The 24892-nt window shown below is 41.5% G+C and overlaps 1 protein-coding gene across 3 annotated transcripts in view; it reads right to left on the bottom strand.

Moving 5' to 3' along the window:
- Positions 1–23827, bottom strand: part of nup35 (nucleoporin 35) — a 95684-nt gene extending 71857 nt beyond the window's left edge. The window contains exons 1-3 of one of the 3 annotated variants that reach the window (XM_030429130.1): positions 23517–23827; positions 21013–21168; positions 20790–20920 (exon numbers count right to left, since the gene is read on the bottom strand). In XM_030429130.1, coding sequence (XP_030284990.1) covers positions 20790–20920; positions 21013–21168; positions 23517–23529 — 300 coding nt within the window. In that variant the 5' untranslated portion in view covers positions 23530–23827. The remainder of the gene's footprint in view (positions 1–20789; positions 20921–21012; positions 21169–23516) is intronic. The other 2 variants (XM_030429132.1, XM_030429131.1) reach the window with 2 other exon arrangements.
- Positions 23828–24892: the final 1065 nt, after the last annotated feature.

Genomic DNA, 24892 nt, shown 5'->3' with positions numbered 1-24892 from the left:
TAACTGTACAGTCACACGTGAGGTTGTGCTGAAAATAATGACACCAAGTAAATAGTTTTTAAGGTGAAATATAATGGCAATATCAAAAATAGTCAAAAACGGCCAATTATACCCTGGAATATCGGATATTACAACAAACCTAAATATCCCTGATGTCCCACCTTCAAACACAGCCTCATTTGGCCATCCAGGAAAAAGCTACTTAACCTCCCACTTTTCTATAGGAAAACATTTTTCTTACGGGCACTGCACTAGTTGAGTTAATGTTAAGACTGTGGTGTTTAAGCTCTAGGACAAGATAGTTTTTCAAAGTATGCATGAATTTGGGAAAAATGCCGCCACACATCAAAATGGCTGACTTCCTATTGGACTGAGAGTATGGGTCCAAATGGGTTTTTTGTGCGTCTGGTCATGAGGAATCTGCGTAACGAATTTTGTTCATCTATGCGCATGTGGAAGGCAGGCAAGAACAATAGGGGGCGCTACAGAGCCTGCAGGTCACGCCCACGCCCAATGACATTGAATTATAAAATTTTTTGCCAGATGTGACGTATGTTCAAACTTACTTAGAGTTTTGGGGTATGTTCAGGCTTCCAAAACAGCAGTTAAAGCGGCACATCAGCCATTCACAAGGCCGCTGTGAATGAGCTTGAGGAAAGCTCTTCAACCCACTTTATCATCCTCTCTACACTACAGTCCACAGTGGATCATCTCACAATGAAAGTGGGGTGAAAAATGCAAAGACCTCTAGGCGTGCCTGAAAAGGAATAATATTAGGATTATAGGAATATCAGAGCGGAAAGAAGGACCAGGGCCAAGATATTTCATTGCTCAACTCCTAACCGAATCACTGTCTCTGCTAGAGAAACCACTGATAGACCGGGCACACAGGATAAATTGCCATAAACCCAAACCGGAGGACCCTCCCCGACCCTTCATCTAAAGACTGCACTACTACCACACTCGTGAGGAAATACTACGAAGGGCCATGGAAAAGAATAACTTGGAATACCAGTGGCGGAAAATACAGATATTTCGGAACTTTACCCGTCTGTGGACAAACATAGAGCAGCATTCACAAAAGTTAGAGAAATGTAACGAAGGTCAGGTGTCAGATACGGACTTATTTATCCGGCCAGACTGATGGTCATTTATCCGCCAAACGAGTGGTAGCCCACATTTCTGACTGGCATTATATTTAATGTGTTGAATCTGAACAGGTGAGCAGCCCCAACAGATATGCATGGTTTAATCCCCCAAAAGCTATTGTGGGAATGTATGTTACACTTGAATTGTTTTATACTTAACAGTGAAAATATTGACCAGACGCACAAAAAAGTCTGGGGGGCCCATACTGTCACTCCAACAGGAAGTCAGCCATTTTGATGTGTGGCGGCATTTTTGTCCAATTCATGCCTACTTTGAAAACTATCTTGTCCTAGAGCTTAAACACCACAGTCTTCTCATTCACTCAGTGTCTTCTTCATGCCTTTAAGAACAAAAGTTATGGAAATCATTCAGCTGTGTCAAACCTGGTGGGCGTGACGGCGGACGCCATTTTTCCCCTTTGCAGTCAAGCATCAAATCCTTATAACTTCCAGATGCAACGCCCCATTTCCACAAAATTCCTCATAAATGTAGACAGTCTCGCCCTGAATACATCTACACATCCCTTCAAAGTCGGCCATTTTGAATTTGGCGGCCTTTATGAAATATTGCCCGACATCATACTTTCACATCTTCCGCCTACAGACTGGACACCACAGACTTCACAGTCAGTCTGTATACTCCTCGGACCATGCCAAAGACACGCTAGGAAAATCTTTATCCTACGTCATACCTGCTGGCCGTGGCGGTGCCCGCCATTAGAATCCTTCGACATGAAGCATCAAGTCCGAATAACTTCTTCATACTATTTCCTATCTCGGCCAAATCTAGAGGGAATCTAGAGGGAGTCGCCTTGAATAGATCTGTGCGACAATACTGTGTCATATCCATAGCGCCACCCACTGAACACATGAAGTAAGTTTTATCTCAGTCAATTTGGGCTTCCTACATGCAGTGAGTGATACAAGTCGCCACTAGATGGCTTTGTTGTCTTTCAAGTCACATGTATCCTTTTTGCTTAGGAACCTCTGGATAACCTCTGAATAATTCCATTCCATTGCAGGAAGTCAGCCTCATATTTATCAGATTTTATTGAAACTTCAAAATGTGGCTGCATGCACTTTTAGATCAAAACTTGACATTCATAGACAGACATAAATACATTTTTGTAAGAAGGCAAGTGAAGCATTATTTATGTGCAGTGATCGCAAACAATGTCAGATGTACATGGCATTCGCAGGTAGTTTTGTCTAAATTGCACATTACAACATGGCATAATTGAAGGGTAATGTTTAGAGCCACATAATGGATGAGTCAGTGGTAGTAAGTCACGGCACACAATTTTTAAATAAGCCAATTTGCTAAGAATGCCATTTGCGTGTTGTGTCTGCCCTGTCAATGTGGCACAAAACAAGATGTGTGTAGTTGTGATTCTGACCAACTTTTCCGCGATGAACGCAGTGAAAACAGTGTAATCGAAGAAAAACAATTAACGTGCCGCCGCGCGTCATGTATGCAAATTACTGCGCTGTAAATGCACAGTGAACGCACCTGTGTCGCCTGCAGCTGCAGCAGTGAGTGTGTGGATCAATTGTGGAACGAGCGATTGACAACATGGCAGAAAAGCAGCCTGAGCCTTTAGTTGAAAAGAAAGGTAGGACAACTTCGGTCATTTGGAGACATTTTGGCTTCAAATCGTCGGACGTGGAGCAGAAGGAGATTGTTTGCAAAGTCTGTCACACCGTCGTGTCTGCACCCCAGGGCAAGACGACAAATTTATTTAACCATAAAGTGGTCTATGACAAAGTATTGAAGGAGCAAAAGACCCAAAAAAGTGCAAGAGCGCCAACTTCAGCCACAGCCACCGCCACCGCAACACAGTCCTCCATTGACGACACTCTTTACAATGCCGCTCCATATCCCACCCGCTCCCGGGGACAGCGAGAGATAACGGAGGCTGTGACATTCATGCTAGCTAAGGACATGTGCCCTATCACTACAGTTAGCAACCCAGGCTTCAAGACACTGGTCAACACTTTGGACAAGCGGTACGTGTTGTCATCACACAAACATACAAATATTATCATCATTTACTTTTTTACTTGTTACTAATCTATCTGGTTGTTTTTCTAAAAGTTATATTTAAAGTTGAGTTTTGGTGGCTCAATAAATACTTTTTTTGAAATCAGTGAATAATCGTGTTTATTAATCGTGATTTCAATATCAATCAAAATAATCGTGATTATTATTTTTAGCATAATCGCCCAGCCCTACTCGTGCCATACCTTTGTTTGGTACTGGCTAGATATGTTTATGTTTGTTCCAGGGAGTTTAAGGGACTTTATAGGAAGAGGGAGGGAGGGATGGGACATAGCCGTCTTACTACTGTAAAATCACAATTTGAAGGTGGACTGATTGAAACAGATATTTACTCTGCTTTTTTCTGATATGCCATTACAAGATTATCTGAATTCAAGAGAAAGAAGGAGAGGTCTAACTTTAGGTAGGTGGAATGTACAGTGCCTTGCAAAATTATTCACCCCCCTTGAACTTTTCCACATTCTGTCACGTTTTAACTACAAATGTAAATGTATTTTATTGGGATTTCGAGTGATAGACCAATACAAAGTGGTGCATAATTGTGAAGTGGAAGAAAATTGAGACATGGTTTTTTTAATTGTTTTTACAAATAAAAACCGAAACGTGTGGTGTGCAAAAGTATTTACCCCCGAGTCAATACTTTGTAGAACCACCTTTCGCTGCAATGACAGCTGCAAGTCTTTTGGATCTCTACCAGCGATGCACACATAGAGACTGAAATATTTGCCCATTCTTCCTTGCAAAATAGCTTAACCCTCTGGGGTCTGGGGTATAATTGGCCGTTTTTGACTACTTTTGATTTTACCTTTATATTTCACCTTAAAAACTTTATCTTGCCTTGTGTGGCGTCATTTTTTTCAGCACAACCTCACATGTATGAATTTACAGTTATTATTTCATTTTGACATACTATATTAACACACTGGACCTAAATTCACCCAAAAATCATAAAATCCGAGTGGGAAAAAGTTACATTTTTTAATGTGAAAACCACAAACATGTTTAACGAACCCTTTTCATCACTTGAAATGCAAATATAAATTGTAATCTTCAAAACTTATGTACAAGATTTGCAAAAAACAAACTCATATACAACTATTTACACTAAAATGCAGGCAATTCCTCAGGCGTTTTTTACAAATGTACAAAAATCTATTTACAAAACAATCAGGTGCCACAATAGGATGCCACCAAATTATTTGTGCCACTCTTGAAAGCAGTTCCTGTCCAGTACAAGACAGAGAGGCACATCACAGGCCTGACACCTCCAGGGTGTGTCCCTCCTCTTGTTCTCCACCTGGTGGCTGCATTGGCACCTCAGCCTGCCCTTTGTGGCTTTTGGGCCAGGACCTGGGGCTGTGTCAATGGGCACAGGGACATGATCAGCTGTCCTGCTCTGGGGAATGCCTGTCTTGTCCATGCCACACAGCTGACACACCAGCTCCACCATGAAGTCCTTGTGTGTCATGGCCTGCACCTGCCTGGCACTGCTGATCTCCCGGTGCAAAATGATTGCATTTGTGGTCGCAATGTCCAGGAAATGCAGCATCACAGTCTTGTACCAGCACTCTGTGTGTAAAGTAATATTGGATGAGCTGATCCGACAGGTCAACCCCTCCCATGTTCTTATTGTAGGCCGTGATGGGTGTGGGACAGGGAATGTCCCTCGCAGCCCAGCGTCCAGCTCTGTCCTTCACCCTTCTCTGTGCTGTCTCACCAGAAAACGCAGAATGGTTGGTGGAGCACACAGACACCTCTCGCGTGTCCATCCACTTCACAAAGACGAGTGGCCCCTCTCTGATCCACCTCACTGATCCTCTTTCAGATTTCTTCATGAGAGCATTTGCCCTCCCTCTTGGGCATCCCCTTTGGCTCTCCCTGTAGGTTCCACACGCTCCAAATTTCATCTTGGCCAGGTCCATGAACAGTTTCGGACTGCTGTAGAAATTGTCCATATAAATGTGGTACCCAGTACCGAGACAGGATGGCTGGATAAGATTCATGACCACATCATAAGACAGGCCATGCTCACTTGCAGTATTTGTTTTTCCAGTGTATATCTGGAATCTGAGGGTGTAGCCACTGCACGACTCAGCCAACACAAAAAGCTTCATCCCCCATTTAGTCGGCTTGTCCTTCATATATTGTGTCATGCCAGTCTTCGCCTTTGTCGCCACCATCCTTTCGTCCACCGCCAGCTCTCTCCTCGGGTGGTAATAGGCCTGGCAGGCGCTGAGGATCTCATCATAAAGAGGCCTGACTCGGAACAGTTTGTCATAGCCTGGGGTCCCCTTCTTCCTCTCGTTCTCTGCATCCTCTTCAGCATCACTGAGGTGAATGTTCCATAATATGGATCTGAACCTGTTTCTGGACATCACCTTGGCTGGCAGGGGCACCGACAAAATGTGATTTTGTCTCCAGTAATCTTGGAGACTTGCCAGAGACACCAACGACATGTATACAAGGAGACCAAAACACTTATATAAGTCTTCCATCTCCACGTCAGTCCACTGATACTTACAGCCTAACTGTTTTTTTTCTGCAGCCTTTTTGTTTGTATTGCTGCAGATTGTCCTGACTGTGTCAGTAGCAAAAAACAACAAGAACAGGTCTTTTGGGCTGTAGGAGGAAAGTGTCTCTCGTTGGACTCCTGGTGTTCTCCTTGGCTGAAACCGGTTCACTGCTGGGGCAGCGTCAGCATCCTCCGCTGTCTTCCAGGGCTCAGAGCTGGGGCGTGTCTCTGCTGCCCGAGCCAGCGGAGATCGCGGCCTCGTGGGCGCGCCGCGCCGTCCCGACCTCTGCTCAGACCTGCGAGGAGCGCTCTGTGTGGACATCGGAGGCTCCTCTACCTCTCTCTCCTCATCCAAAACACAAGCTGGATCACCCACTTCATCGTCAGAGTCCTCACTCTCTGGCTCAGCGTCTTCTTCAGCTCCATCCAGCTCAAAGAAGAGCTGCACTGCCCTCTCCACATTCAGGAGTCACCTCATCGTTTTGGCGCACAAAACTAAAAGACGACTACACTACACACTAATCACACGAAACACACTACACTACACGCTATTATACACTCAAAACACGCTAACCATACACTCAAAACACGCTAAATATCACAAATCTCGCTATCACTATCGCTATCTCTGTCAATATTACTGTCTCTCTTTTGCCGCCGCAACTCCCACAACTTTCCCCACTTCCTTAGCAACCAAATGCCGTGTTTTGATTGGTTTAGACGGTGCACTTTTCCACCAATAGGAAATAGGAAGGGGTGTCACATGATTGTTTTTTCAAACATTTCCTTCTTGCAAGCACTTTCGTTGTGAATCGCCCGTCTTTCGCTTCTTCCTGCACCAAACGCGCATCAAACGTGACGGCAATATTTGCGAAAAAGTGTGGCGTACATTATTTATCATATGTCCGGTTTTACTTGGCCTATCAACATGATTTAAAAACTGGTATATAGTTTGAAGGCTGCTCGAATTCATGAAGTCGGAACCGAGTCTCACAGATGCGCTGTTTCGCTGCTACGTCAGCTTAAATTGGTCACGTGATTTTGACGCGCCCAGAGGGTTAAGCTTCCTAGGCCCTTATTAGTAGTCCAGTTCATCAATTTCTTGATTAAATAAATAAACTCATATCTTCATGTGACAGACAAATAAATGAATAGGGGTTTACTAATAAATATTATTCATGATTAAAATCTTAAATATGTCAATAATTAAAAAAATTAATTAAATTTAAATTAATTAAAGTTTATTTATATTTGTTAAAAAGGGTATTTCATTTCGTTTCATTTCATTTCAAGTGTGGCGAATGTGCCTTCTCAAAGTGTACAAGATTCAGGTGACATGGGGAGTTCATGTGATGTAACATAACCAATCAGGCGCCGTCAGGGTGTACGTGCCTTCGTGTGTTTTTCTCTCTCTCTGCCGGACTGACCCCGAGGTGGCTGCATGCCAATTGACAACAGCAGCAGATATTAACATTTTTTGGGCAACGTCTTTGTCACTGTTATCATCGGAGCCGAAAGCGAAACCTTTTTTTTGCCGTGGATTGATTAAGTGGACCGTGCGGTTGTGACGGAAACAAGGGAGAATTGTGACCTGGACTTATGAGAGCCGTGTGATCTGCATTGTGCCGGACTCTGTGTGTTTGTATATGATGCTTGAGCCTCTGGCTGGGTCTTTTTCTTTGTATGGATTCCTGGTTCCAAGATCTCCATGAAGACTCCTCCTGCTGGGATTCTTCCGGTTCTGTAAAAGGTAGCAGGGAGGCTCAGTAGTAACCAATCTCCATGGCAACCCTGATGCGAGAGGAGGATGGCGACCAGCTGTTAGCGTAGCAACGCTAACTTATAAGCAGACGTACTCAATGCTCTGTGGGCTGTCCATCGCTGCTCTGCTGGTCCTCCCTCCACCGCAACAACCTCTGGCTCCGTTGTCGCTCTCCTCTGCTGCTGTGGTCTCCACCGGCTCGCGGCGATGCTGGATGGTCGCTGCTCCGCCGGTCCTGGTGGGGTCTCAGGTGTTCAGCGCGGGAGCTCCTGGACTTCTGCTGTCGTTTTGCCCCGGGCCCCGTCGCTGGGACTGGATCTCTGAGTCGCCTGCGTCGCCCCCACTGTGTGCACAGGACCTCAAGATGCAAGTTCGCTTCTGGACGGAGGGTGCTGTTCCCTGAGGCGCTGGCGGTGGTGTTGACGACGGTGCGGCTGTTCCCTCCGTGCTGACTGACAGGCGCTCCATTTATTCTTTCTTTTGTTTGTTTTGATATATGTTTGTTCCACTTTGTTAAGTGTCCTTTGGTACCCTGAAAGGCGCTATATAAATTAAATCTATTATTACTAGTGCAGTGCCCGTAAGAAAAGTGTATTCCTATAAAAAAGTGGGAGGTTAAGGAGCCTTTTCATGGATGGCCAAATGAGGCTGTGTTTGATGGTGGGACGTCAGGGATATTTAGGTTTGTTGTGAAATCCGATATTCCAGGGTATAATTGGCTGTTTTTGACTATTTAGGGTCCGGGCAGCTAAGCTTTGACCATTTTTGAAATCTTCCTTGACAACAGCTGCCTGGACAGTCCCTGAGTCGACAAATGCAGCTACACAGCTAGTCTCACTTCCAGCCAATTAGCTCAGTGAGTTAGGAGCTGGTTCTTGGTGTCAAGGGTTGTGTGTTCGAGACCCAGCAACGGTGATGATGAGGATGATGACAGATCAAAATGTCAGATGTCCTCAATATGAAACACAAGACAATTTTCCTGATGGTGGCATCACAGCAAGCCTCTAAATTAAATAAAAACAAATAGCTTGGACTGGACCATGGGTAAAAGCTAACCGAATTTTGCATAAAGGTCCAGTCTCATGCCAGAATACTTCAGCTGTAAACCCAAGCCAATAGTCCTGATGGTTGCGCTACAGCAAGCGTCTAAAGTTAAAACTTTGAAAATTCATAACAAATCAACCTGCTGGAACTTCACACTTTCATCAAACCGTAGCCCCAGTACTAAAGAAACTTTTGTACATTTAAACCTATTAAAAATTATGAAGTCCAACACTCTGTTTTTTTTTTTTAACTGTAAAACGTATGAAGACCTCCCACAATTTTTGCCTACAGTGCATGAAAATGTTTGACTGTGAACACTACTGTAAACATATAGCCCACCTGCAAATAAATAGATAGATAAATAAATCTTCAATGTTCATGAAAAAATTGGACATTTTTTAGAGTCATGGTAGATGATGTTTGACAAATATCAGAATTTTACCTAAAAAACTGAATTTTTGAGAACATTTTGAATTCTGCTCTCATGTGAATAATTGCAGTCAATGCAAGCAGCATTTTTAAACATTAGTTATTCACTTATGGAGCAAATTAATCATTTTTAAAAACAAATTACCAACATCTCCATGCTGCAATATGTGTATTTTCAGATTTTTGTCTTGATAACTGAATTTTTTACAGTGGTTTCAAATCTGCCTGCACAACAGTGAATGGCTTAATCAATTTGTCAAGCCACTGTTATAATGCCACTTGCCAATTAGCTCAGAGCGATAGATGACAGTCTTTGGTTCCAGAAGTTGTGAGTTCAAGCCTCAAGTCTCAAGTCATTCAGCCGTCTCCTCATTGTTTTGACTCATTAAACAAAAGACCGACTCCACTACACACTAAACACACTACACCAAACACTACATAACAGGGGTGTGCCAAAATATTGATACTACGATATATCACGATATTTCGTCTTGAGGTGCTTTATCGATACACTGGTGTCAAATATCGATATTAAAAAAAATAAATAAATAAAAAAAAAAGGAGGACAGCTTTATCTTTTTATTCAAACATAGGTATACAACCAAATAAAATTTAAAAAATGGTTTACGTAGCTCTGAAACCCACACATATAGATATTTAATGATAGTTGAAGTCAGTGTGTGTGTTAAGAAGAGACACTGCAATATACTCTTTGTTTACTTGGCCGTCATTCATGTGAAATTGATTGACAATGTTTTGTAATTCCTGTGAAATGGATTCAGTGCAGTCAATAAATTCTGAATTTCTTCAGTGACACAGATATTGTGATGTAGCGTGGATGAAATTTCTTGCAATATATCGATTATCGCAGAATCGCTGTATCGTGATATTATCGTTATCGTGGGCAAAATATCGTGATAGTATCGTATCACGAGGTACCAGGTGATACCCAGCCCTACTACATTACACACTAACTACACACTCCAAACACGCTAAATGTCACAAATCTCTCAACTCTCAATATCGCTGTCTATACACCGACCGTCATTGCCTGTCATTCATCCGCCTACGTCCCTCTCACAACTTCCTGTTCCTCAACAACCAAACTTGCTGCTTGGACACTTTCGTGACAAAAGCCCGTTTTTGCCGTTTCTTCCTGCACCAGACACAAAGCAAACGTGACGGCAATGTTCGCAAAAATGCGCGGCGGACATTATTTACCCTAAGTCCAGTTTTGGCCGTGCCGGTGCGTCCGGTCCGTTGCCTCGGGAGGTGGGCCATGTTGGTGGGCTAGGGCTAGCAGCTAGCTACACACGAACATCCACAGATTCCAATTCCACTTTGTTGTCCACGCCTCTCCGGATCTCCTCAGACCCGAACAGACTCGGTCCGGACTCTTTTAGTGTCATAAATACACAACAGTCAGTCAGTGGGACTGAACCGCTCACGCTGCTGCAGGTATAAATCTGCTTGTTTCTTAAGGTGGGGGGGTTGCAGTGGGCTCTGCAGTGATTGGCTCTGGTGCTCACGTGACTGTGGTGGCTCCGGTGGACAATGCTCACGAATTTGTAAAGCATTTATGAAATAATTTATTCACGGTATCATTGCAGTCCAAACAAATGCGAAGTTGCACACCATTGAACCACGCAGCAGCCATGTTGTCAGTTCCAAGTCAGTCTGATCCTGATCCGCAGAGATATTTGATAAACACACACACACACACACACACACACACACACACACAGACAGAGATTCCTTGCTTTTATAGGGAGATTATTATTATTAGTAGTAGTAGTAGTATTAGTGGCGAGCTATTCAAAACAGAACTGTGATCTTATCTTGTGATGAGGATTTATTTTGCGAACTGTTGTTTGATATCTCATGTGTTTATTGAGACTTTATTTTTTTTCTTCTTCTTAAATCAATACAGTACAATACACGTAAACATTTACCTGTTTGTCGTGTGAGTTTTTACTCTTCCACTCAAGGCAAATGGCCAGTATCCCTTTCTCCTATAACGGGTCTAGACTTCTGATGTACTGGTCCACAAAATGAAAGTGATACACTGAAAAAATTATCTGTAGCTCCCAGTCTTTACTATTGACAGTCAGAGCTGAGGCGGGTTACATGTCACATTCTTTCCATTTTCAGGTGATGGATTGAACAGTGCTCTGTGAGATGTTCAAAGCTGGGATATTTTTCATATCCTAACCATGCTTTAAACTTCTCCACAACTTTCTCCCTGACCTGTCTGGTGTGTTCCTTGGGCTTCATGATGCTGTTTGTTCACTAATGTTCTCTAGCAAACCTCTGAGGCTTTGACAGAACAGCTGTATCTACCCTAAGATTTGATTACACACAGGTGGACTCCATTTACTAATTAGGTGACTTCTGAAGGCAACTGATTGCACTGGATTTTATTTAAGGGTATCAAAGTAAAAGGGAGTGAATACTTTTGCACACCACACTTTTCTGTTGTTTTATTTGTAAAAAAAAAAATTAAAACCATGTATCATTTTCCTTCCACTTCACAATTATGCACCAATTTGTGTTGGTCTATCACAAAGACACACTATCTGATAAGGAGGTTGTTTTTTTGATTGTAACTGGGGAAATATATTCTACACCTCTTACCTTACTGAACATATATATGCACCGAATATAGACAATCCATCACTCTTTCAGAAGGTAATGTCTCTTATACCAGACTTATCCCAAACAAATGTAATTATCGCAGGGGACTTCAATTGTGTGTTCGACCCGTATTTAGATCTTCCACCTGCAGAATAGAGAAAAGTAATTTGAGTGTCTTTCTTAATACATTTATCAATAATACTAATTTGTCTGACATCTGGAGATTCGCTAATCCGACTGGCAGAGACTACTCCTTTTACTCGGCAATGCATAACTCATACAGCAGGATAGATTATTTTCTCATAGATGCAAAACTGATGCCATATGCCATAAATGCGAAATACCACAACGTTTGATCTCAGATCACAGCTTTTATGTGCACTCTGAATATTCAAAACACGGTGAAACCACAGACAAACTGGAAGCTAAACCCTCTGTTATTATCTAATAAAGAGATCTGTGATTATTTAGAAGCTCAGATATTCCTCTATTTACTAATGATAATTCAGAAACCATCCCTTCTACTATCTGGGGGGCATTCAAAGCGTTTCTCAGAGGCTCTATTATTTCATTTGAAGCATCTAGAAGGAAAAAAAAAAGGCTAGATTACTTGAATTAGACAACCAAATTAACCTTCTGGACAAAGAGAATGCCCCGACTTCTTCCAATGAATTGCATAAAAAAATATCTGCTTTAAAATATGAATATAACAAGATACTCTCGGCAAGGATTAGGAAGGCATTTTTTTATACCAAACAGAAATATTTTGAATTTAATGACAAGCCACACAGACTTTTAGCCCGGCAACTCAGAAAACAGGAAAATGATCGCACAATACATAAAATTAAATCTGATAAAAAGGTGAGATTCTGATGAAACCCAAGGACATTAATGATCGATTTCTCCAATTTTATAAAAACTTCCAAAAATGAGACAGACTATATAATATAGCTATGCAGTATTTCTTTGTTAAATGCAATCTCTCCCAATTAGATGAAAATGAGTAAGCTCAGCCGAACTCTGAAATTTCTGTTGAAGAAGTTAAAAAAGCCACCACGTCACTTAAAAGCAATCGGATGGCCTTCCAGATGAGCTGTATAAAACATTTAACGAAACTCTCTCCCCATATCTTGATAAAGTGTTCACTCAAGCCCACACTGATGGTGTCCTACCTGCTACCTTAACAAAAGCGTTCATTACAGTGATACACAAAAAGGGTAGGGACCCAGAAGAGGTGGGCTCTTTTCGTCTTATTTCTCTGTTAAATTAGGATGGGAAATTATTTTCTAAAATTTTGGCTAATAGATTGAGCCCCTTTTTAGATAAATTAGTGCATTCAGACCAGACTTGATTTCATACCATGTAGAAATTATTTTTTTTAACCTTAGACGATGGGTATGTACGCTGTTACTGTGATAATAAATGACACTTAAATATTGAATCCGTGTCTATAATAAGTACACCCTGACATGTAAATGTGACATTTGTCTTGGTTCATTTAATTTAACTTAAAATTTGGACAACTGACTGCATAATATATGAATCAGAAACAGAAATGCTTTACAGCAGCTCCCATTCAAAGCCAAGAATATGCAGAAAAATAGTAGTCGTAATTAAATTGATAATAATAATAATAATAATAATAATAATAAAATAATAATAATAATAATAATAATAATAATAATAATAATAAACTATATATACGCTGCATATTTATAATAAAAGTCGACTGCAACTGTACTTTTTTTTAACCATTAAATATTATTTTATACATTATCATATTTTATAATGTTCTGTCATGGAGTACATCACTTCACTGCTAAAAGAAAAGAAAGCAGCTCACTGCCAGTTGCAGCTTCTTATCGTGATCTGCAGTCTTTGTTAATTTTTTGTCATGATTGCTATTATTAGTACTTAGATTATCAAAAATCACAGTTACATGTCAGGATGTGGTTATTATAGACAGATTCAATATTTAACTGTCATGTGTCATCACAGTAACAGCGTTACATACATTAGCAGCTGTAAACACGTAAACACATTATAAAACACATCATGTGGTCCGATTTAAGTGCCAGGTGAAGGTGTATATTTTGGTAAATAATCGCCGGTTCAAATTTATTTAAAAAGAAAAAACATCAAGGAAGAAGACGTGACCACTGACACTGCACAATTTTTTTCTTCGCCTTTTTCACGTATCGTGCTGCTTTCTGTCAGTCATCACACTGATGATCGCCATTGCTCCGGTGCAGCAAACTTTGTGTCTTAAAATATGAAGAGGAAAACTCGGGAGAAGCAGCCGCTAGATGTTTCTCTGTCTACCCCAAGAGAGGGAGAGATTGGCGAAAAAATAAAACAGAGCTTCAGCGTCTGTCCGAGGAGGACAGCAACAGGGCCAGACTGCCTGCTGGAGGGAGGAAGACGGCTGGCGAGGAGCTTGAGATAAACATGCGGGAATTAGTTATCAGCAAATGGGCACGCCACGAGAGAGTGTCCCGCAAAATGATCAGGGTGATGGCGGAACAAATGTACGCCACTGTGAGTGACAGCAGAGATGAGGAGTTTGCTACGAGTGCTGGTTGGATAAATCGTTTCCTCCGCCGCACCAACTTCACTGGTTGAAGACAACTATTGCCCAGAAGGATGCCAGAGAATTCACAGAGAAGCTGGAGAAGTTTGTGACATTTTCATCCCTGATTTTTGTGAGGAGGGAATTAAACGCCTGTCCCAAATAAACACCTGGTCTGTTAAAACCTATTGGTGGTTAATGGCGGCCTGGCGGTCCAGCGGTCCACCTCTGGGCCTCTCTTGAAACCCTCAGCCTCCATCGCAACAGAACTGATTGTTTCTGAAACCTACAGAATAATATTGCTTTTTAAGAGAGCATGTCATGGTGCCAGGCAACAAAGTTTGTTGACAGAGTATTTTATTTTCACAGTTCAATTATGCATGCTGATTTACCTGTACCAACTCAAAATGAACAATTTCCTTGCTAACCCTAATCCTGGAACGAGTATGTAGAGTATTTACTGCTAAAACCTAGGGTTAGAAAAATAAATACAGTTATACATTCACATGAATACATATATTCACATGTAAATGTAGTTAGAATGCATAGAAATCTGGCAAAATTCAATTAATAATCATGCTTACCAGGACTGTCACACCTAGCATCACCACACAATTCTGCTCTCTTCACTGAGGCACATAGATGTGTGAGACACTCCATGATGTTGTCCTTTAGGCTTCTGTAAGTGCGTTGTATGACGGGAACAAGGTATGCTGCCTGAATTCTGTAGAACTGTGCTTCACTTGGAATTGCAATATTAACTAGTCTGGCTCAGTCTTTTATATCGGTGTATATAGCTCCAGTAAATAACATAGCTGCACACATCAGGAGGTTGGTTCGTCCCATCTCCCTCTGGTCAGGACACGATTGCCAATGTCCTGAATGTGCATTCAGGCATGTCCAGTGGATTCTAATTTGTCCAGCTTGTGTTATGACCCTCTTCTCCTCTATGGCTACACCACATTGGTGGCATGTTTTAAAAAGCTCCATGAGGTTTGACTCATCAACCACCCATTTTGGTCCACTGGCTGCAATAGGGACAGTCGAATGCAACACCGATGTTGTACTACTGCCCTGCAAATTAGAAAAAAACATGCACTGTGTGACTTCAGTGATGTCATAATTTAATGACATACTTCCGATGAAAAGCTTACCTCTGAAAGATGCCATGTTGGTGGCCACACTAGGTATGTTCCAGACAACGATGGCTTTGTGTGTGGCCTCACTGTTGCCTGTGCTGGACTTGTCAGGGAGAGGGCAAGGGCAGAGTGCAGACCAGAGCTTTGTGACCTTTGAGTGTGATCACTCTTCTTCAGGGTGGACTGTGGCACTCCAGCCAATTCAGCGTCTTCCAAGTTAATCGCTGTCTCAGAACCACTTTAATGAAAACACTGATCTTCATCCAGTGATTTTCTTACTTTGACCATATTGACATACATAAAAAAATTTTGAAACTACTTTGCACCAAAAACTTTATGTCTAAGTAGTGCTAGTAGAGGCATTAGTAGTAGTACTAGTGCTCAACCAATTTCACAACATGCTGAGCTTTGTGTGATCAAAATTACATTAGTACTGTCCTTTTTGGCATCATGGGAATCTTGGACAGTCGTCCCACATTGTTGGGCTCAGCATGAGCAAGAATAAGCATAGCCTTACCCCATCCCCTACTCATTTCAACGTGACTCCTATTGCAACACGTCCAGGTTAGGCTACCTGAGCAACTCACAAGACCCCCCTCCTATCCACTTACTAACTGACATAGTAGTAAAGGAAGACTTTTCAATTGCCGTGTACAATTTCACTCCTTGTACAGATCCGTGCAATAATTTTACGACTTCGTGATTCAAAGACTAGCAAACACACAAAGTTTAATGATGCACCCACCCCCCATCCCATCTAGAAGCTGTCGTCACTAACATTTTGGTAGAATATAACCAAAAGTGCATTACCTCTTCTCTTTCTGCAGCCACTTGTACAGCTCTTGGAGTAGCATTTTTCCTTAAAAATGCTTTCTTTGGTTTCCCGAGTGTAGGAGTCATCGTGAAGTCGTCATGGTCAAAGTGGTAGTCCTTCTTTCTTCGCATCTCGATCGGCGTGATGATGTCGACTTGCAAAACAATTAGCCACTGATTCAGGATATCCCTACTGCACCTGAACGGCAGTCTGTGATAAGTTTCAGGAATATTACTTTTCATCTTCTTCCCACATCCAGGAAAAGCACAAAAATGAACCATCTTGATTTACCATGTGACAACTTCGGTGTCTCTTCTCAGTCTTCTTCGCTGTTGTACTGTGTTTGCGTCTCTCAGGTCACCAGTAGCATACTGGCTTCCGGCAACAACTATCCACGCGAGATGTCACGTGACTTTTCCGGCTGCTGATTGTAGTATTGTTTGTAATATGAGGCTCCCTTTTCAACATGGACGTCAATGTTTCTTTTCGCTAACGACAAAACAATGAATTATCCGTGCATTCATATGTAACTATGCTTGAGGAGCGTCCCACCATTACTCTCCTTCCTGATGGTCGCACTCGTAGATCGACACTCTTTGCCTGCCATGACGGCCGCACGCCAGAGATGCAGCAGCTAACGTGAGTAGTTCAAAAACCTTCTTTTTCATAAACTCTGTGTACACAATGTTCTCAATGCATACATTTTTTAAGGCATATTAAAGGCATTATAAAACTAAAGGCATATTTGCATCCTTTACACAGTGTGTAAAGGAGTCTGTGCATCCTTTACACAGTTACAGAGTAAATATTATCTACCAGGAAGTAGTTTCTTTAGATATATTTGCATATAAGAGACTATGTAAGAACACATCTGCAAATTTTTCGAGACTTTCACAGGCTCTTGTCTTGATAGATGTCTCCGGCTCATGTCTTGCTCAGAAATATCGATATCTCATATATGACTCCTTGCAATCTATCAGTCCAATGAATTCCACTCTAATTAAAACAAAATGGGAGGAAGAAATGGGCACTGAGATTTTGGACACTCTATGGGAGGAGAGTTTGGAATACACTCATTGATGCTCTTCTAATGCTAGGCACTGCCTTATTCAATTTAAATGTCTACATCATCTTCATTACTCTAAAGAGAGGTTACATAGAATATACACTGAGATGTCCCCTACATGTGACAGGTGCATCGCAGCAGATGACACATTGCTCCACAGCTTTGCTCTATGTTCCAAGGTTAAGATCTATTGGTTTAATATCTTCAGTTTAATATCTGAATAACTTTGCACACAGTTAGAGCCTAAACCACCCATTATAATTCTGGGAATGTCAGATGATGTTAAAAATTTAACAACGCCCAGCAATAGTGCTGCAGATATCAAATATTTTTAGACTCAAGTATTCTACCAATTTATTAATATGCATAACAAATGTCATGATGTAAACTAGCCCTATACTCACTTCAAAGTAATCACCTTAATATAGATTTGTGCATCTGCAGCATTAACCATTACTAGCAAATAACCTCCTAATAATGTCTGGAGTAGGCCTATATAGTGTGGTGGTAACCTAAGACCAGGAGTAAGGGTGTCATCATACTGTAATATTTATACTTATGTAATAGGCTACTTAGGGAATTTCATTTTTTTCCCTCAGGTTATAATGCTCTCACACAGCCACGGGTGAAAAATAATGTACGGTGTTGGACACAGATGCGGATCGGGTCGGACGCCTGAAGAGGCTGGTCGGGTTTTAAGATTGCCATTTTCAAGGCGTCACTTATCATCAGTCATTATTAGCGACACAAATGATAAGCATTTATATTTCATATGAGCTCATTCATGCGTGCTTGCGCCCTCCCAGAACTCCCATTCCCTGCGCTGGCTTATTTTCACTTTTAAAAATTGCGTCCGTCCAATTTTCCTTCGGGGGTCGGTATCAATTTATAGCGGGTCGGCTCGCGTATGGAATGTAATTTGTGCTACTTTCGGAAAACGGGTCGGATGCGGTTTTAAGTATGGCGGGTTCGGGCTGGTTTGCAAAATAAGACCCGTGCAGGACTCCGCTCTAAGTGACCTTTTTAATCATCTAGCTAATTATCAAGCTAAATATCCAACATGCTAGTTAACGTCAAAGACTGCGTTGGAAGACGACGGTAAAATATTTCCTTTCTCTAACACTGGATTTATTTATGCTTGATATTTTAAGGTGTGGTGGCTTTTATTTTGCCGTGGCGGTGCGCCACAGTCAATTACATGTAGGGGAAACCCTGGAGTGGTGTGTCCCCCCAATAACAGTCCGTCTGGAAAAATTATCCGTGAGCTAAGCAGGCCACATAACACGGGTGAATTAGACGAAGCCTCGAGGCAGAGATTTTGCTCCGACCATTTTTTGTAATCAAATTATTCGAGTTACTTGAGCAATCGTTTCAGCTCTACCCAGCAATGTTACCTCTCCTATAGTCTCATAATTGCAAAGAAGTTACTTCTCATGCATTGGAAGAAGAAAGAAGCACCAACCACAACAGTGTGGCTCAGTGACCTTACTAATACACTTCACTTAGAAAGAATAAGATATACTCTTGTAGATAAACTCACATACTTTGAAAAAATGGGGTCACCTCTCATTCATTATCTCACACCTCTTAGAGTAAATTAAGTTTCCCCCTTTACCCCAACAAAGTAGTGAATAGACGGAAGGGCGAGGTTGGGTATTTATTTACTTTTGTTTACATTTTAGTTTATTTGTCTTCATTTGTATTAGAGATGCACTGATCAGGATTTTTGGGGCCGATCACTGATCACCGAAAGCAGTATCTGCCGATCCCGATATTGCCGATCACCGAGTCAAATCCATAAATTCTTCTATATTGTTGTCTTGTGTAACTTTCATATATTTAATTAATGATTCTTCTTACACAACATTGACATTGTATTATTAAGTATAAAAATTAGGAAATGAGAAAGTATCATGAATTGACCACTGTTTTATTGCAGGCTGAGGCAATGTGCAATATTTCACACTCTAGAGACTCTTAGAGACAACTTGGACTCAGCTTACATAGAGTAACTGTAGCTTACTAGTGGGAATGCATGCAGTCAGGGTGGGAATTTCCTCATTTTAAGTTTTTTAATACCAAAATCAAGTTAAAGTTACATTAGAAAACAGTTTTTTTTAAGTAGGGTTAGGGTTAGGTGATTTTTGTGACACCACACTGAATATTAGTGTTATTGAATATTTCTCCCAATAGAAATTCCCCAAAATTATGCCAAAGCACATTTTTTCCAAACAAAAAATTGTAGAATAACCAGCAGGAGACCACTGATGTGTGGAGTGATTTTGGTGGCACTACACTCTGAATAATAGTGACGTTATTGAATATTTTGTAGTTTCTCTTTTCGGTGTTGCACTTTGTAGACGGTCCCTGCGCCCTCGTCTCACAGACGGCTGACCATAAAGACCCGGAGGACCGCTGGTTTTGATAAAAATACAGTTGTAGCTCGTTGTCTACCTTACTACGGTAGGAAAGACCAGTCGTTTGTGTTTTAACAAGGTGTCACTTATGAGTTATTGATCCTGTAAGTTCGAATCTGTGAATATATTTCCAACTTTACCGGACTAAATCATACCACATAAGTCAGTTGAGAGGCTTTCACGTGAGATCATCGATGTGATGATGAGACTCCACCTGCGCGAACCGCCAACTCACTGAAGTTACTGTGAGTGACTACTGTGCACTCAGGTGGCTGTAATACAAGGCAAGCCCGCTACGCTGACCGGGCCAGGGGCACAGAGGCCACTGTGGCCGTACAATGAGATTTTTTTCACGCGGCATCAAGGCCAAAGTGGCCGCCATTAAATTCCCACCCTGCTTGCAGTCAATGCACTCTATATTGAAACGTCATCTGATCGGCCTGCTTTGATCTATTTTGAGAACTCCGATCAAAACCGATGGGGGCATTATCGGCCGATTGCGATCGGTTGCCGATCAATCTGTGCATCTCCAATCTACCATTGGTATATGTTCTAAGAAAACAAAAAGAGGGCACTAAGACCTAACTGCACATATATCTGTATGAATGTATAGTGCCCACATAGATATGTATGCTGTAAAAAAGTAACTGTATAACAATGTGCTCCAATAAAAACACTTGAAACAACATGCAATCCTTCAGAGACAGGCCTTCTGTGAATGGCTCTGCCGCTGCCACTCAATTCACTCGCCACATAACTTGCTTCAACTGCAGCATTAGCGTCCTTCTAAGATTTATGGAAAAGAGCTTGTTGAGACAATAGTTCTCTATGTAGCTGCATGTCTCGTTATTTTCTCTCGTTTCCTTGGTACTTTTCATATTGTTTTTCCATGTTTAGTCGTCATGAAGAGTAACAATAAAGAGTAAGACAGAGACTTCTTTGGACTTGACAACTGCAACTCAAAGGCGGCTCCCTTCTCATCAAAAACTGCATGGACGTGTGTGGGCACCTTTGACCTTTGCCACATATTTTGCATTATGTGCATTATGTTTTTTTTTTGCCGACCAAATTACATTATATCATTGACATCAGGTTGCTGGCTGGATGGAGGGAGAGTTTTACACCAACATAAGTTCAAACTACCTTTCAGCTATTGCTGCTGGTCTCCATCAATCAGAGATAACTTGTGTACTAACCTGTCTATGTGTGTTGAGAGGGGTCACCACAGTAACCAGGTCGTCATGGATACTACGAACAGGTGGAGCGCCACTTTTATCCTTGGGAGTGGGAACAACAGGCTGTGGGGCGGAGCCTCCTCCCCCTCCTACTAAAACGCAGGGTAGGGCACACTAATGAATCTACATAATAAACAACAAGAAGTCGATCTGCAGATGGGTGTCTGATGACAGTGTGGCATACCTGTGCCTTCCACAATCGGGGTGGTCAGACTGAAGGGGCGTGGCTGGGGGTTAGTTGGAGCTGGAAGGTCCCCCATCAGGAAGCCTGGCAGAAACTGAGCTCCAGAGGTCGGTTTGGGAGAGGTGGGAGAACCAAGGGTCATTGGTTCAGTTCCTACTGAGAGACCGAGACAGGCAGATTAGTTTAAATCAGCGTCAAGACTGACCAGTCTGATGTTTCCAGGGTTTCTGCCAGTGTATTGCGAGACCAAGGCATTATGAAATTTCTTTAAAATGTAGAACAATGAGCAAGTATTAACAACGACCATGTGGGCTGTGAGATGAAACACAATGTTCCAGGTCAGTGCTGTACTGTTTTCACAGCTGCATCGGGAGACAATCTGCGTTTTAGTTAAAGTACTATCACCGTGCAGCGCTGAGTTGGACCTCAGAACCAGCGGTCAGAAGCCGCTTCGGACTGACTAGACCAGCATAAAACCGGTGTTTCGGATTAACACGGCACTATGTCAACCGAATGCGTCTGTGGTCGCCGTAGCTACAACAGATGTTGAAAACGGGAAGAGAAGACGTAGCTGTCCTCTGATCTGCCTCTTTGTTCAGATTTTCTCTGGTCAAAACATACCTGTTACGTGTTTGGGCTCCTGTTTGATTAAACGTGTCTAATCCTCTGTCGCTGTATCAGAGTTGCTGGTTGTTACGGAAGATGTTGTGAACAGAAAAAGCAGAGCTGCCAAGCGTCACGCTTTGAGTGTGACAGTCACGCAATTTGACCCATTCTCACACCACACGCCACACTTGACATTTGTCACGCTTATATTTCCCCATTCAATACTGTACATTTATTTTTTCCATGATAATAAACTTTGGTCCTCGCGGATTGCCGTAGTTCGAGTAACTCTGATTGACTGACCGAGATAACCAATCCCAGACCAATCCATCAGTCCTTTGTGCCTAAATCTAACCAACCACGGAAGGCACCACGCAATATAAACCAATCAGAAGCAACGTAAGGCGGGTCTTGGCGTCTCTAACCATCTTTCACACACAACAGCGCCGACATTTAAAACCCACTCGATGTTCTCCTGTGTGTGAGAGAGAGAGAGCGCGGGTGAGTGTGTGTGTGTGTGTGTGTGTGTGTGAGTGAGTGAGTGAGTGAGTGAGTGAGTGAGTGAGTGAGTGAGTGAGTGAGAGCGCGGGTGAGTGTGTGTGAGTGAGTGAGTGAGTGAGTGAGTGAGTGAGTGAGTGAGAGAGAGAGAGAGAGAGAGCGGGTGAGTGTGTGTGTGTGTGAGAGAAAGAAAGCGCGGGTGAGTGTGTGTGTGTGTGTGTGAGAGGAAAGAAAGCGCGGGTGAGTGTGTGTGTGAGAGAAAGAAAGCGCGGGTGTGTGTGTGTGTGTGTGTGTGTGTGTGTGTGAGAGAGAGAGAGCGCGGGTGAGTGTGTGTGTGAGAGAGAGAGCGCGGGTGAGTGTGTGTGTGAGAGAGAGAGCGCGGGTGAGTGTGTGTGTGAGAGAGAGTGTGTGCTTCTTTTTCTTGCATTTGTAAGTTGCAGTGCGCTTTTTAATTAATATGAAATTAAATATAGTCTATTTGAAGGCAAGTTTGATTTTTGCCTGTTTATCTGTTAATGACTGAACTCACTGTAATAAAATGATTCTTTCAGAATTTATTTGATTTTAAATTTTTTTTGGTAATGCGTCGTGAAGGTCTTAAATTTTATTGCCGTAGTTCGAGTAAAGTCTTAAATTTTAATTTTTATGGTCTTAAAATGTCTTAAAAAGGCCTTAAATTTGACTTACTGAAACCTGCAAGAACCCTGATAAATGTATTTTGTCAAAATTCTTGTTACAATTTTCATTTCTAATTTCTGGTTAATTAAGGCTAGCATAAGAGGCCACAGTGCAGGGAGAGCCGCGGGCATGGAGGTGAGGACAATCAGTCTTAAGGAATAAATCGACGTTAAAAAAGGCCAAATCGACGTTAAAACAGGCCAAATCGACGTTAAAAAAGGCCTAAATTTTTTCGCCGGCAGCTGAACGCATCTTATGGCTAAAGTCTCACTCTTGTCATTTTCTGAAACTTGGCAGCCCTGGGAAAGGGAGAGGTGCTCTTGCTGTGAATGTGTATCTGTAATAAATTTAGACGCATTCGGATGAATGCCAGTTAATGCCAGTTAACATAGTCCCGTGTTAATCCGAAACTCCGATAAATGTAACAGTTAAATGCATGAAAATCCCTAAAGTAGTTTGCTGTCAGTCTGTGTTAACGTGAGAAATAATTTAACCCCATATATAGTCCTCTGACTGACCCCTAATGTCATGTTATAACAGTCATTACCTTTTACAAAAATTAGGTACAGGAATATGAAGACCACTGTTCGAGGTTAAAGAGCTAACGTTACCGCTGAGCTAAGAGAAACTCAGAACAAGCAGATAAGTGATAATTACTTACATAACAACACACCATTATAACATGCATACAGATAGATAAAGACTTTATAAATACAAGTCACCTTGTAACTCCATCCTTGTTTCGTTACTTTCTGGCCGCGAGTTTCAAAAGTAGGAAGTGACGCAAAGCAAAGGGTCGCTAGCTAGCTGACGCGGCTAGCAAAGCTAAACGACTTATCTCTAGAACTTAATACTATTGAAAATTCTTCTTCAGTGGCGCTAAACACTAATTAGTTAATGGTGATTTGCTCAAAACTGCATATCTCAGTCCCCTGCCGTTTATCTCCTGGACCGTGGTACAACAAACAGCGGGCTGACCGATAACTTAAGGCACCGCAGCAATCCTCTGGCGCTCTTTGATGGCGTCAGTGTAAAGCTGCGTTCCAGGAGGTTGGGTTGTATTTTACTGGCTGGTTAAAATAATGCACACATGTACATTCAAGCCGTTTTACTGGCTTTAATAATTTCTCTTTGAATTACGGAAGATATGAAGAGATACATTCTTTCGTATTGAAAAGGACAAAATCCATGCAAAAATACATTTCCAAATTCGGTCCAGGAATTATGAAACAATATTTGTGACTAAAAACAGATTCCATGTCCATACCGACATGTGATTATTTTTAAGATGATTAAGTTAAACTTGAAAAAATGTGCATATATGTGCATTATACTTTTACATATAACTTTGATTGATGCTGTTACATGGGTAGACCAGGTTACTAATCTATCTTGATTGTACATCATTCTTAAGTACTATTGAATCCTTATTTTTTTTTCAGAAAATAAAAGCCAAACACTAGCTGATACCCGCTTTAACTTTTTTTTTCTGTTCATAGTGTTTGGAATAGTTAAAGTATATGCTTAAAACACATACACATTAATATTAAACAATACACTATGATATCAACATATAAAATATACAATTTAACAAATACACTATCTTGTGTCATGAACCAATAACATATCCATATGCAATACATTGTTACAAAAACCACCAGATGCTGATATCTTAAAGCAACCTTATGTAGAAATTGGTATTTTATGTGATTTTCTCATAATGAGTTTTTATTAATTCATAAAGTCATCTCCCATTTATAACTGATCGATCATTTTGTTCAATTGTAAATTTCTGCTATTCCATTTATTTATTTGACATATCATACATAATTTCTCGCTTAAAATGAATGATTTTATAATGCGTTGTCGCAGTAAGTGTTTCAATAAACGTGCATCAGTGAACGCACCAAATATCTGTGCCGACGTCATCGGGATGTGACCAGTTGTCCCTGTTTTTTGTCAAGTTACCGCAACCAAATCAAAAACAAAAACACTTCATGTAACTATTCTGTTTGTCGAAATAAAAGTGCAAGCTGGACGAAGAGATGGCGAAAAGTTCTTGACTTTTACGAATAATGTCATATTCAACAAGCGGCCT

Source organism: Sparus aurata, chromosome 9 (assembly GCF_900880675.1).
Source record: "Sparus aurata chromosome 9, fSpaAur1.1, whole genome shotgun sequence".
In the NCBI taxonomy this organism is placed as follows: Eukaryota; Metazoa; Chordata; class Actinopteri; order Spariformes; family Sparidae; genus Sparus; species Sparus aurata.
The sequence above is the reverse complement of the archived record's forward strand: the minus strand, read 5'-3'. Positions and strand labels throughout refer to the sequence as shown.